Source organism: Ambystoma mexicanum, chromosome 14 (genome assembly GCF_040938575.1).
Source record: "Ambystoma mexicanum isolate Mex_15411 chromosome 14, UKY_AmexF1_1, whole genome shotgun sequence".
In the NCBI taxonomy this organism is placed as follows: domain Eukaryota; kingdom Metazoa; phylum Chordata; class Amphibia; order Caudata; family Ambystomatidae; genus Ambystoma; species Ambystoma mexicanum.
The window spans coordinates 596339536-596355302 of NC_090940.1; the positions used below are offsets into that span (position 1 = coordinate 596339536).

General features: G+C 49.9%; 1 protein-coding gene across 1 annotated transcript in view; it reads right to left on the reverse strand.

The window, feature by feature from the left end:
- The window catches only part of EML5 (EMAP like 5), a 772681-nt gene that overhangs the window by 337793 nt on the left and 419121 nt on the right, over positions 1-15767 (reverse strand). Inside the window, exon 8 of the mRNA XM_069637955.1 lies at positions 12674-12811. Coding sequence (XP_069494056.1) covers positions 12674-12811 — 138 coding nt within the window. The remainder of the gene's footprint in view (positions 1-12673; positions 12812-15767) is intronic.

Consider the following 15767-nt stretch of genomic DNA (forward strand, 5'->3'; position numbering starts at 1 on the left):
AAACGTCACTTCCATCCTGTCCCTCCACAACACATGGGTCAATGCAGGCAACACACATGCAGAAACAGGCACAACGCATGCAATCAACATCAGCATCCATGTACAAGGGCCTCTATTGACATAAAGGTTTGGTTTCAAACTCACATGCATCATGGCTTATACTGGTCCCATGCACGCACATCACCGGGTCATGCATCAGGGCTCGTACACCACAGACACAGTGGATACAAGGGTGACTAGACTGCATAAGTGAATCAACACACCGTCACGGACATGTGTCATGCATCCATGGCGTTTAAAAGTCATACACATGCTTCTCAGACACACAGACATGTACACCATACATGTACATGAGAGCAGCACCCATCTCCCACCCCCCATCCATGTCCAAGAACAGAGACAGGCATGCACTCATGTGTGCATTCCGCATGCAGCTCCCCATGTTGCATTGGAACACATGCACCATCCATGTGGTTCACGCATTACTGGTCTCACATGCATTACCATGATGTCCCTGCACACACACATCCATACATGGCCTATGTAACACATACAGGCAAGCAGCTGACTACCAGCACACTGCAATTGCACCAGGCAATTGAAGGCAACACATACATGAGCACGGGAGACACAACGCGAGACGTAAAGTCAATTGAAACTGTTTACAGAAGGGCAGTCAAGCGGTTCCACGTAGCAGTGGCAATCCGACGTCTTATCGGAAGGGGCTGTCCCAGCCACAAGATCTAGCGAACTCAGTCAATTAACCTTCGCTTTCGAGTGAAGTCATCACTCTATGCAGCTGTAGCAAGACAGTGGCGCCGGTGCGTGCGGTGGTCAACTACAACGGTGGGTCGTTTGATTTTGGAAACGAGCCTGCAACACCGTGAACTGGTTAAATTATTGAAGTTATCACGGGTACTAGAGGAACATTTCCACACAAAGTTTAAGAAGACCAAGAGAACCTGGTTGTCGAATTTCCCCTGAAGAAGTTCTGTAATTTGTCTAACATTGTTATAAGAACGAAACATGTCGGGCATTGTGGTTGCTCTATTAATAGGCAACTTTATGTAAAAATTAATTAAAATAATGAGAACCTTTTATTTAAAAGGATTCATTCAATAAGGGCACGAACTGGCTGGAGGGAGGAATTCAGAACTTGAGAGCTCTCTGTTTTTGTGTATTCGACAGGAGTCTACATAACTTTGTATGGTGAAGAGAGTGAGGTTTAATATAGGTATGAGAGGTTTGTGAGTGATAAGCAAGTATGTTTGCACCCTGAGAGTGCTTTGTAGCGTATTACGAGTTTTAGGTGTTTGAATGTTTATATTAATAGCTTTTTAGGATCATGAAATGTTTATATGAATTGTTTAATACATTTTGTAAACAATGTATCATCTTAATAAAGTCATGTGCTATAATGTTCTAATTTTTTAGTACCTCAGTGTATTTTTAGTTAACAAACACAGGTTTGTGTTTGTGTAGTGTTCCTCGCACTACCGATGGGGTATAGCATAAAGGCAACAGGATTCCTTAGTCTGGAAGTTTGCACAAGCCCTTGTTAGGGGGGAAGAATCCTGGGGCCATCTAACAATTTCCCCTCAATCTTTTTTTGTATACGTGTGTACCAATACACTGCAACATGCCCTGTTTCACACAGCAATGCATGGCCACTTACCGCTCGACTCCAGACGGGTCCTCCTTCGAGGGATCTGGATGTGGAGCGCTGGGCTTATGCGTTCCAGGACCCGCATCTAGATGTTGGTCATGCTGACCTGGCACCCCTCTGCATCCTCTGCCTTCAACAGGCGCTGGGCCTTGTTGAGGGTCCTGGACCTGAAGCCCTCCCAGCGCTTCCGGACGTGCATGATGTCGCGGGTTGCCACCCCCTCCGCATTGATGGCAACCACTACGTCCTCCCAAATCCTCTCCCGCCCTTCCTTGTTGGCGCGCGATGGTGTGAAGAGGGCATCATAATGCCCCAGAACTTGCTCCACCAGGATACCAACTTCCTTGTCACTGAAGCTGGTAGCCATCTGCCTCTATGGCTGGGGGTCGCCAGTGGTCTCTGATGGTGTCTGCCCCGACATGGCGACCCCCAAGGCAGGTGTGGGTGGGCAACTGGGTCCTGGGGCTGGGCTGTGGAGCGATGGTATCCCAGTCAGGAGTCTTCTGTTCCAGCAGGGGTGGACACAGCAACTGGACCCCTGCAGATGGCTGACGTGCTGGCACCAAATAGCAGGGCAGGTGGGCAGCAGGCAGGCAGGCAGCAGCAGATGGCAGGTGGGATCGTGCTCGGGGCTCTGGGGGGCAGGAAAATGGCGTTTTGGGCAGGAGCGTGGTCTTCCGTGTGTTGTCGCGTGGCCAGCTTGATACGGAGTGATTTGGCACGTGAAAAAAGTGCACGTCAGCGTGTAATTCGAGGAAAGGCCCTTAGCGCGTAAGCGCGTCTGTGACGTAATTAGCATGGGCGTTTCCCACAACACGGGTGCATGTTCACTGTACACGTGAAAAAACTGCACGTCCGGGTGGCACTGCGTGCAATTGGAGGAAAGGCCCTTACCGCGTATGCGCGTATGTGACGTGGCACGTGTGGGCTGGCTTAAAAGGTACGTGTAGGATGCCATTTTCTTGTACGTGCTTTTTGTGGAGAACGAGCGGGTGATTCTTGTACTTCTTGTCAGTTCACACGCAATTACTTCATAACGGTTCCAGTTCGTACTCCCTGTTTACTCAGCCGGCCCATATTGTCAACTGAACCGGCACAGGATGACTCCAAGGCTGACTTCCGTGTCACCAAGTCTAAGCCACGTGCAGCGGTGAAAGTTGCTGTCACCAGGCCACGCGGATCTGGGGCAGCAATGTCATCTGCTGCCCCAAGTAGCTAGGGTGAGGAGGCTGCAGGGGAAGCTGCAGCTCAATCCACCCCAGCTCCGAGTCTCCCAGCCGGGACAGTGTCGGTCCAAGTTCTTCACACCGAGATTGGTCCTGCCAACATCACCCTACAGCCAATGCCTGCAGTGAGACCTTTGGTCATTGTGCCTTTGCAAATTTCAAGTACCCAGCCCACCTGCGCTTCTGCCCCTACCAACCGAAGCTCTTGCACTCCAGGCTGGGACCCCAGACATGGCTACACACTCCGGCACGTCAAGGAAGCCTAGCTTCAAGGACGCCGAACTAGATGCACTTGTGGCCTATGTGTTGGCACATAGCCGCAAAATGGTGGTGACTGCAGGGTGCAAGACTACACCTGCTCAACGTAGGGCCCATTGGCAGAACATTGCAGACCACATTAGTGCCCTTGGATTTGTGAGACGCACAGCTGATGATTGCTATAAGCGGTGGAATGACCTGAAACGCAGAGCAAAGAACAAGCTGGCTTCCAATCATGCCTCTACTCTGGTGACTGGCGGTGGGTCTCCACCAGAGGACGACCAACTCACTGAACATGAGTCTGTCGCTGGAGCCTTTGTCACAGAGGAACAGATCCCAGGTGTGGGAGACCTACCAGATTTTGAAGCATTGTCCAGTGAGTGCCCATGCATGCGTGTGCAATCCATGTGTATGTTGCTTGGGTGATGTGTTCTGATTGAGAGCCAGGTGAGGCTGTGTAGTCATGACTGGTATGGGCAACCCATGTGGTCCCTCCAAACCATTCCCCTGACTTGGGTTTGGGTATGACAGTATCCCTTAATTTGCACCAGATTACTGCAGTTGCCCTTCAACTGTCATCTTGCAACTACATTGTTCAAAATGTTTTCCTGTTCATTCAGCCTGATTGTTTCAATCCTTGCCTTCTTTAGGACACATTTTTTGACGTACTGCCACAAATGTGACATACTTCTGTCATACATTACATCCCACAATGGCCCACATTTATTACCTTGTTATGGGAATGATTTAACCATTCAGGCTGATTGAGTAATGGGCTGCACACAATCATTTTTGGGCCCTGTTTGAATGTTGAACATGGCTGTTGTGTTCTGTCATGTTGAAGTGACCAACCATTGATGTATTCATCTGCCTGCCATCACTGCATCAGTGAACACTGGATCTGTTGCAGCATGTGGCACATGCGCGTTTTGTCACACTATTTTGCATGTTTCATCTCATCATGTCCATCTCACATGGATGGGTGACAGTACTGATTTCCTACCATATGGCTTTAGTTGTCAAATGTACCATGGCTATGCTACGTGCCATCTGTGTGATGGCATGTGTCATGTATGTGTATTGGACATGCCACTCACAGGCTAATGTGTGCTGCCAGTGCTATCCAGCATGCTGCACATGTGTTGCTTTTCCATCTTGGAGTCCTCATTTTGTGCTTTTTGCCTCCCCTTCCAACTCATTGACAGTGCATGCATGCCAGGGTTATAGTCATGTGGGACATGTGGAATTTATGTACTGGATCTCTGCCTCGTCAGGCCTATGTGTGTGCTATGGTGCTCATGCCTGTTACCATTTGTTGTCTTTCATGTTTTTGCAGGTGATGAGGCACTTAATGCTGTTGATGAGGAGGAGATGGTGCAGACCCCAGAGGAATCTCAGCCACAACCGGGCACCAGTGGAGGACGTGCGGTGGTGGTGGTTGAAAACCCAATCCTCCTGCAGACCATACTGTCCACGGGTGTCTCTGGGTACACCTCCGCAGACCTCTATGAATCAGGTGCTGAATCGGACAGTGAGACATATGTGCCATCGCAGGTGAGTGTTTCTGGCAGGGCTGCTGTTCTGTCCAACCCACCTGCACCGGGGGTAGACCCCTCTATGGGGATTTCAGTGTTGGAAAGTCCGCCTGTGGCGGTTACGGATGCAGGGTCACACTCCACAATATTTGCTCTTGTTCCTGGGCCAGCAGATCAAATGAGGAATGCAGTCCTGCAGCCTCAGGCAGTGCCAGCACAGCAAGGTGCAGATCGCCTTGCCCCAAACAGGTGTGGTGCCCGCCAACGCGGTGGCCGTGCGCCTCCGGGCAATACTGTGTGGGAGAACTCCATTTACAGTATAGCAGCACAACAGGGGGCATCGTGTGAAATGATGGCTCAGGCAATGGATAGGGTGGCCTCTTCCATTCTCCCCCCTGAAAAGCAGATGGAGCTCAAGCAGCAGGCAACAGACTCCATTTGCCACTCATACAGAGAGGACATGTTGGCATCCAACAGGGACCGACGGGCTGCACTGGAGACTCTGCGTGTAGCCATATCTGTAGAGTCATAGGCCCACAGGGAAGCCCTGAGGTTAGAATACAGGTCCCTCAGAGATACTCTGGGTGAACTTCAGGTTTCCCGGAATTTTAGGTCAGAACAGCAGCTGGAGCAGCTCACACGTTCACTGTCAGCTGAGCTCCAGGCAACCCGTCAGGAGATCCGGGCAGCACGCGAGGCCATGCAGACAGAAATGCGTGCTACCCGTGAGGTGCTGCATGGGGATCTCCGTACCATCATCCTGCAGAACCAAACCTTCCAGACCTGCATGCTTGCTGCCATGGAGAACCATACCAGGGCTTTGGGTGGGCTGCCTCCCACATCACGGCCACCTCCTGATGTAGCAGCAGAGGGTGATGACAGCGATGGCAGTTCTCCCACTGTAGCGTAGCCGTGCAGGCCATGAGCCTATGGAGGGTTTTATTTTTTTCAACATCCACAGATGTGGGTGTTGGGATGCACCCTGTACCTCATCCCTCCTGGGTGCCCCCCCCCGGTCCACACATGGCCATTTTTCTTTTTACAGGGTGTTGCTTTGTGTGGCTCCCGTGGGCATCCACCGTGTATTCCAGCTGGGCACATGCAGGCTTGTCCTGTCTTTGGGTTAGATGCCTGGTTTCCTGACACACACACCCCTCCTGCTTCCCCTTTCCATGGGCTTGCAAAGGGTGTGACCAAGTGACAGTAACTTACACAGTGACATTGGGCTCCCATGAGTTGTGTGGGCAGTCTGTAGTCAAAACTGTGTGTACATCCCTAGTGGGGATTGTTGTTGGATTCTACACTGCATGGTGTATTGATACGTGCTTGTGCATCCATGGGCCTCATTACACGGAAGGCGGTAACCATGGCGCTATTAGGGCCATGGTTGCCGCCGGTAATTTACCGATTCCGCCATGGTGGATGGCGGAATTACCGCCCCATTCCAAGGTTGGCGGGGCGGTAATTCCCCATTCACCATTGGCCCTTCCCCATTCCCATTTGAGCCCCCATAGGGCTCAATGGGAATGGGGAAGGCGCTAATTACGGTACCGCAAATTGCAGTACCGTAATTACCTCCAAGGTCCCTTTGCAGGACCCGTCCTTAACGGCTGGTAAAACCAGCCATTAAGGTAGGGACCCACGAAGGGACCTCGTAGTAAGGCAGTAAGGGAGTAAGCGATTACCGGTACCGGTAGCCTTACCGGTACCGGTAATCCCTTACTGCCATCCGTGTAATGAGGCCCCATGTTTTTCTCCTTATATACTTGTAGGTTCTTCATGTCTTCACAAGGCCGTCTGCTTTGCAGATGCAGTTCATGTTGTATGCAGTACACTGAGACATTTGCCTAACAGCAACACTCTGCAGCTGGAAGGGGTCGATGTGCTGCCTTGCACTTGTTTTGTGTTGCTGGTAAGTATTTGTTCATGTGTGGTGTTTCTTATTGATTACTGAGACCATATTGTCTGTGGACTGTTTACATTAGGGACAGTGCACTTTGTGACACTTGTGTCATGTGTTGTGCATTCATTTAGTTGCTTTCACATTGCATGCCATGCCATGGTGTGTTGGGTAGCTGAGATGGGGAGGGGTTGGGTGACATGGCACTATTTTGATGTGGTATTTTGCAAGGGGGTAGTCATTCCTGCTGCATGAATGTGTGTCTTTTTGTGTCACAGCATTGGGTGTCTTTAAGTAGGTAGGGATTCCCACAATGTAACACTTCCAGGTGAACAATCTCAGGCTGGTATGATTGTGACAGTTGACTGTCCCTTTTTTCATCATCATTGATTGTCAGCTGGTATGTGCCAGGCCTATGTGCACTCCGAAGGGGTGGGATTTTAGGTGAAGTAATTTGCCACAAGCTGAATACAGGCTGCCTCACCACGTACCCTTTCACCTCCCATGCGCAGCGGCCATGTATGTGGTTGGGGATGTGGGGGCACCATCATGTCCACCGGCAAGTGCCGGCGTGTTGCAATGTTGTGCAGGACACATGCTGCCACTATGATCCTGCACACTACTGGGGGCGCGTATAGCAGCTGCCCACCAGAGCGGTCAAGGGAGCGAAAGCGTGACTTGAGCACTCCGAATGTGCGCTCCACTATGCCCCAGGTTGCAATATGGGCTGTGTTGTATCTTACCTCGGGTGGTGTGGTGGGGATCCGAATTGGCATCATCATGTAGGTGCTCAGAGGGTAGGCACTGTCCCCTGGTGAGGTGATGATGGCTATCATTAGTGGGGTTGTCACATTACTCAGTATCTGACATGCATGCATGTGCACCGGCATTTATACTCACCAATCAGCCATGTGTCGCCATGCCGCCCAGCTATCAGGTCCCGGTTTAGGGGTGACATTCTGAAAATGAAACTATCATGGCTTGACCCTGGATAGTTGCCACATACTGAAGTGATTATTCCCTCAGCATCACATACTACCTGCACGTTGATTGAATGCCAGCGCTTGCGGTTTCGATATATATGCTCAGTGGCCCTGCGAGGACGTAGAGCCACATGAGTGCAATCAATGGCACCTAGCACTTTGGAGAAGTGTGCCACCCCGTAAAAGTCCTGCACCATGGCCTGCCTTTCTGCAGGTGTTCTGGGCATGTATATGTGCCTGTGGACTGAGGGGCGTGCAGTCATGATGGCCAACACCTGGTGTAGGCAGCGTGACTGCGTGGCCTGTGACACACTCCCCACTATGGCACTTGTCTGCTGAAATGACCCAGTAGCCAGGAAGTGCAGTACATTGAGCACCTTTTCCAAGGGGCTCAGTGCTTGGGAGCACAGGGTGGGTGATGTGAGGTCATCCTCTCACTCCCTGACCAGTTCTAGGATTATGTGTGGTGGAAACCTGTACCTCCCATACACCTGCTCATCAGGCATCCCAAAAAGGCTGGTTCTGGGTAAGAAAAAGTGGGGCCTGGCTATCCTCCTCCTCCTGCGGTGTCCCACGACCACTGCTGCGAGGAACAGTATATTCATCGTAGCGTCTCAGCTTGTTTGTTGTTAGCGCGCACTTTTATGCTGCGCGGGGACGCTTACGCCTGCTTCCTGCTGGCGTACGTGTTTCCGGATTAGCGCGTCTTTTTTGGCGCACGCCTTTCCCCTGTTTGATTCCATGAATACATGTTGTTGGTACGCGTGTGGGCGTTGCGAGCATTTACCTCCTGTACTTCTGCCGTAACGCCCACATTTTCGCACGTTGTTCCACATTCCGCGTGTTATGCCCCGTGTTCCGCCCACTTTTGTTGTGTGCGCTGTGCTATGTGCGATTTCCCTGTGCATGTAGCGCATGCCGTTTAATGACGTGTGTGCCCACATGTGCCACCCACGATCACGATTTTAGCGCACATCCCAGGATTTACACGCGCACTGAATTCCATGAATCGATGTGCACGGCTTTGGCACGCGTGCACTGTGATTTTCACGTTTGCGCTGCGATTATCCCACTTACGCTCCCCTTTTCGGCTCACATTTATTCCATGAATCGGCCCGCAAATGTGGTAAATACCAGTAATTACCACCTGCGTTAATTTCCAATCCTCGTGGAGTCCTAAATGATGCAGACCCTTCCCATTACCGCATGCCGTTTGGCGGTATTAGCAGGCAAAATACCACCAAATTCTTAATGATGACCTGTGTGTTCATGACTAAACCTAACACGTGTCTTTCATTGTAGCGTGTCCCAATCCATTAAATAGTCTGTGAAAAGGGATTACATCTGTCGGGTGGGCACACATGTTACACACATGTAACAACATCCTTGACTAGTGAATACCAATGTCTTGCATCAAGCACTCTCTGAATGTGAGGGGCATTAAGGCGCTAGCCTGCCGGTTGGACAGGACAGAGAATCACAAGCGACACTTTGGTCTATATGAGGCAGAGTGAACTGCACCCGACAATGAGTAAAATACGGATACGACTCACATGACCGAGGCCACTCGTCTCGGGAAGCTAGATCAGTGGCAACGCACTCACCTCGGAAGCAGGACGACGCGGAGCAACACAGGTTCGATCCCCGGGTCAGCGCTTAGAAACCTCTGGGTATTAAGCGCGTTATAAATAACCAATCATAATCACATGCCATATAATAGGGCTGCCGGGTGCCCATAAACTGTCTCCTAATGATGATGTTGATAATCTGACATACATTCAAACACAGATATGAACAACTTCTGCATATGTGCCATAAACCAATTTTATTTTTTACAACATGCTGGTTCCGAATATGCATGCTACAAACATGCACAAAAATGTTCCTTCTTAATGAGCACACACAATTTAGTGTGTAGTGAGCTAAAGCAGATGAGGTGCCCTTTGCCACAGACTGGCTTTGGCCCTAAACTGGCAAACCTGTGGATCTCTGGCGCAACCTCTTGCAATCTCAAGCCCGTGCCTTGGCGGCATCTAACAACTTGGCCGAACTCTTTAAAATCTGCAAGGAGCTGGCCAAACCTGCTGCAGTCTCTACCCATCCTCTTGCCTCCCAGGCTCTTTGCAATGCCCTTGCCTCTCACTTTATCTCAAAAACCCAGGACATCCTGTCCACCCTCTCCTCCCCTTCCCGTCTGCTCCCCTATCCATCTGTGCTTGTTGACCCTCCCTCAGCCACCCCCCTCCCTCTTTCTCATCCTTTCCTCTTTTCTCCCCTGATGAGGTTGCTAGACAAGTCCGATCTATGAAAGCCTCGTCAAAACAGGTTCATCCCTGTTCCTCTAAAACCATTAAGGACCACATTGACATCCTCGCTCCGGCCCTTGCCGACTTTTGCAACCACTCCTTTGCCTCAGGATATTTCCTCTCCCCTCTGAAGCACTCTTTAGTGCGTCCTCTTCTCAAGAAACCCAAAACTGATCCTTCCTGTCCAGCTAACTATCGCCCAATATCCATTACTCCCTTTCTGGGCAAACTCCTGGAAAAGCTGGCCATCTCCCAGCTTAACCTTCACTCCAACTATGTTGGCTGTCTCTATGATCATCAGTCTGGCTTCAGAGCTGCCAGAAGCACGGAAACTGCTCTCCTGAACATCCGTGAAGACCTGCTCTCCAACCTTGACTCTAACATTCTGTCTGTCCTCATCCTACTCGATCTCTCTTCTGCCTTCGACACGGTCAACCACACCATCCTGCTCAACCATCTCCGTGATAACCTGGGTATCACTGATCAGGCCATGGCCCGGCAGACTTCTTTTCTCTCGGATCGGCCATCCCAGGTCCAACTTGGGTCCTTCATATCATCTATCTTCCTCTCTACCTGTGGTGTTCCCCAGGGGTCTAACCTCTCGGCCTGGCTTTTCAACCAATGCCTGGCAACTCTGGCCCACTGCATTGCTATCTTCTGCTCAAATTTCCAGTGCTACGCTGATGACACTCAACTCATTTTGAGGCTGCCTTCGGCCACCCCCTATCCCTCTTTCATCTCTGATTGCCTACCTGCCATTCAAGATTGGTGTGCCGCCAATGATCTTTGTCTGAATGCCAGTAAGACAGAGATCCTCCTCATCGGTACATCTTCATCACCCTTTCCCCTCACTCTCTGGCTGTCCTCCCTTGGCCCTCCTCCTACCCCCACCTGCGAGGCTAAGAACCTTGGGTCATCTTTGACTCCACACTTTCCTTCTCCGCCCACATCTCTGAGGTCTCTAAAAAGTCAAACTTCCTACTGCACCTCCTCAGAGGTACTCTGCCTTTAATCCCCTTCCCCCAGAAGCTCATGGTATCCCAAGCTCTGGTTCTCTCTAGGTTGGACTATTGTAACAGCCTCTTTCTAAATCTACCTGCCTCTACTCTACGCCCTCTGCAACTAATCCAGAACAAGACTGCGACACTTTTGGCCTCAAGTCCTGGGATCGTATCTCTCCAGCTCTGAAATCACTCCATTGGCTCCCAGTGGGTGCATGGATTAAATTCAAAACCCTCTGCATTGTCCACAAGGCTTTCTGGGGCTTGGGTGCAAAATACCTTCAGCTATCCCTCTGCAAATATCTCCCGTCTCGAGCCCTTCGCTACTCTACCTCTAACTCCCTCAGGGTCAGCTGTTTTTCAAAGAAACGAGCTGGGGTAGATCACTGTCTGTGGCTGGGGCCTCCCTCAGGAACAGCCTCCCTGCCATTCTAAAACTCGAGGAGAACCATCTCCGGTTCCGGAAGCACCTCAAGACCATCCTCTTTGCTTTTGCCTTCGCTCTCACTCTCCCCTGCTGATTTGTTCTCTCCTGGCACTGTGCATCTGGCCACCCTCTGTCCTCTTGGCCCAGGTACCTGCTCACGCTGCCACCTTCCAGAATGCCCCTAGGCCACCACTTGCACTGGGGTCTGTATCTGTACCCATACATTCCCCCCTTTGTTCTTCCTGCACTTATCAGACTTACCCTGTCTGCTGCCTTAAACCTAGCACTTGCCACTTGCTGGCTGCACTACCACTGTTGCCTCTTATTTATTTATTTTATTATTATTTATTCTGTTCCATCCCTTGCTCTGCACTTTCCACTTCTCCCCCTTCCATGCACTTTTCCCCTACCTCTCTCCCATGCACTCGCACGCTCTCAATGTCACTGGGCCTAATAAGATCGTTGTTTTTACTTATTTATTTTTTTGGTTCTCCCCTGTTTCCCCTCCCTTGCCTTGTGGCGCTCTGAAACACCTGTGTATGAGCGCGATATAAATAAAATATCAATTCAATTCAATTATCAATTCACTACAGACACCTGTTTCCCTACATAGTGCCATGCGCACAACCAAGGCGCTTTTAAGCGAGCGCCTGGCGGGCCACGCACTCCCCTCTGAAGTCGAATGAGTTTTCTGTCGAGAATATGGGTGCTGGACTGAGGGAGACCCCACAGAGCACCTCTGTCTTATTCAGTTTTAAAAGGCACTCTCTCCTAGCGCCTAGAGTCAAATGCGCACTGCAAGCACTAGGTGCAGCAACATGATATTCAGGTATCGGCACTCTTAGCGCCTCGCGTGTCACACAAGCTTTCCTGGGGACTCAGGCATTGGCACACATATAGCGCCTAGTTTGCCACAGAACAATTTCTCAGGACACAGGGATTAACCAGTGGTAGAAGTGTACCAAAAAAAGTTGTGGAACTGTGACTCCGGCGGTGGACAGAATAGGAAGGAACCCAGTTTTCAAGGGTTGCAGCTATGCTGGCTGACGCCAATTGAGTTGAAACAGATTTCAGTTTAGCTGTAACTGTTATCCGGTGCTAAAGTAGAGAAGTGTCCTTTAACTTCATAAAGAACAGTACTGAAATGGTGAAAATGGTTGCAAAAAGTAGTGGAGCTGTTAACAGTAAACAATAAAAGTAGTGGGACACAGCTCCCGACCGTTCCCACTCGCTTCGACCACTGGGATTAACCCCGAATTTGATCCGACCACTGGGATTAACCCCGAATTTGATCATGTGGTTGGACAACCTGCTCCTGGAGGCACCTTAAAATAGACCCCCGGGGCCACTGTCTGCAAGGGCGGGGCTTACCTGACTCGCAGGACAGTGAAGGAGCCGTCCTTCATCCCAAGGGCAACGTGGATCCCGTCGGTGCTGACCGCGGCGCAGCGGATGGGCTCCTCCATGTTGCAACGTGCGATCAGCGCGTGGTCGACCAGACTCCATATTCTGTGGGGAAAAAACAGAACCGAGGCTCAGCAAAGCGTTCCATCATCACTACAAAAAAGGTGCAATGTGCAAAAATAGGGCAAGAGCTTTAGTTTTGGGTTTAGACTCGGGTGTAAACTGCTCTCCAGATGTAGGAGTGTATCCAGGCTGTGACTGGTTCCACTGTAAGGGCTGGAGGGAGTTTCCCCAGTAACCCGCTAGTTATGGCGGCTGGTTTACGGTGGGCCCTGTACATTGGAACTGAAGAGGAAACCGCCCCCTTGCTCAAAGAATGAAATTCCCTTCTGAAACTGTGTTATTGTTTTTACAGTGTGGTACAAGGTTTGTGGGGGGCTAGGCTCCATGTTACTGCAGTGGGAGGGGCAGAAGAGGGTGCAATCTGGTCGGAGACACTTCTGATGGTCCATCTACCACAGGGTTACCCAAAGCCAAGCCTCGAAGGGTTTTCAGGACATTCCTCAATAATATTCATGAGAACAATGTGCATACATTTAGAATCATTGTATGCAAATTGACCTCATGAATATTAATGGAGGCATCCTGAAAATCTGACATGGATCCTGCCCTCGAGGACTGGAGTTGGACAACCCTGCTTCTAATAGCACAAAATAACTCATCTGCCACTGAGACAGAACCTCTGAATCCCTCCAGCTCATAGTCAACCGCATTCTAAAATTCATCAATTCATTTTAAGACCTTTACATATTTGACTCTTGCAATTATAAGAGCCATATTTGTACTGAATAATTTATTCCAAAATTCATCCTTGTTGAGCCAACCAATTTTATTCACAACATTTTAAAGCATGTGTTGACTTGTAATACCAGACATATGACGATGTTGTGCATCAAGCATTCGATCTCACTATTACAATATCTACAACTGTTCTCATAACCAAGTCTCCTAATATTTTCAATTTCACGCCAGTGTTTTAAATTAAGCCTTAACCTTAAAAAGGAGAAAAGAGCACTAGGAGCTGGTGGTTGCCGTGCCTAACTCAATATATTCCGTCAGGTCTTGTTGCACCTGCGGCCGGCTGGTAGAAACTATAGGGCCCGCGCTCTTGGTGCCCAAAGTGTAGGTTTAGGAAGTTTGGTTGGTGTTTCTACTCATAGGGCGCTACTGCATTGGATTGTACGCATTCACTTTGTTCACTCTGTTGGGTGTAGTAGATATGGTCCACACAATTTTGCTTTATGTCTTATTTGTGATTTATTGAGGTGATGTTAATCTTTAGAGAGTGCTGAGACGTGTTTCAACCATAAACAGGTCTTTATCAAGGCTGGGTTGGTGATGCCTCGGTTTGAGAGATTAGAAGGAGGCTTATAGCCCTGTATTGTAGTCCATTTCGTTGGAGGGGATTTAAGGAGGCATGTAGCATTGGGCTCAAGTAGTCCTCCCTGGTTAGGTGCATCTGTTTGCGTTTTGCGCTCGATAGCTTAATGCTGTCGTCCTACGTCCGTGTTACCAAGACATCACCAACCCAGCCTTGATAAAGACAAGTTTATGGTCGAAACACATGTCGGCACTCTCTGAAGATTAACATAACCTCAATAAATCACAAGACATAAAGCAAAATTGTGGGGACCATATCTACTACACCCAACAGAGTGAACGAAGTGAATGCGTACAATCCAATGCTTCAGCACCATATGAGTAGAAACACCATCCAAACTGCATTAACCTTAAAAATGCCTTTAAATAACGACCGCCAGGGCATCTTTCAGTATAAAATGGGATTGTCCGAAACCGCCTATTTTCTGTAGTCAGGTCAGTGGATAATTGATAACCGCTCCCTGTATTCCCTTTTATAGTGCAATATACCCCTGTTCGGTTTAGCATGACTGGAGACAAATAACACAACCCTGCAGTCCAACTAAACAACCCTAATGTGCAACATTCAGCACAGTTTGTGTAATCTGAGCCCTGACCCTTAAACTCAGTGGGCCTCATTACGACCCTGGCGGAAATCGAAAAACGATGGCGGAAATGCAATACCGCCATCGAATAGCGCTCGGTGCGACTATGACCCGTCACCGCAAAGTACGATGCCATTAGCGACACCGTAGTGAACGCCAACGCTAACTGCACCAAGTACGCGCGCGCGCCATGCCAAACCGTAAATTCCACCATGGCGCAAGGGTATGCGAATTCCGACCCTAGCGGACATGTACCTAACGCCATCAAGCACGGCGGAAAGTACCATTCCGCCATGGTGAGAAGTACGGCATCGCGAATCAACCGTAAACGGCCCCACTGAGTGCCTGTACACCGCTCCCTGGCCACATAGTACAACTCTCCGTAGGTGCAACGAAGTCACAATGCAACCAGTGAAATGTACAAGTCACCCATGCATGCCAACGAACAAAAGAATCCCAAGAGGGGCCAATGGGAGCTGCAGGGCACAGATGGCACGAATACAGAAGCCATTCCAATGGACATGACCTCAGTCCCCCACCAAGAAACGCATGCAAACACAGGCACCTGTGACCAGCAATATTCCGAAAATCACATCATTCCACCAGTCCACCTGGCTGACCGGCATCTGTTACACAAAACCTAATCCCCCGCCCCTGAGCATGACATCATTCAAACAGTCATATTGGCAGCCCTCATCCCTGACCTCACTGGGCTTCGTAGGCAAACGCGCCCAGCACAGTACCACGCAACTATACTCCGAAGCTGGAACCCAATGCAGATCTCCTCACAATACATCGCACCCCAAATAGGAATATGCCACATCACTTGCAAAGAAGAACGCTACACGGCCCATATCAGAATAGAAATTTAATGCACAACAAATTCACCAAGCCCATACAGCCATTAGGCCATGAACTCCAAAACACATTTCACCATTGTGGGCTGCATCCGCAAGAAATGACCAGCTACTTCTTGTGTGACGCCCTGTTCCTTCATGGTACACAGGGGCTACATTCTCGTACGAAAAGGCAACATG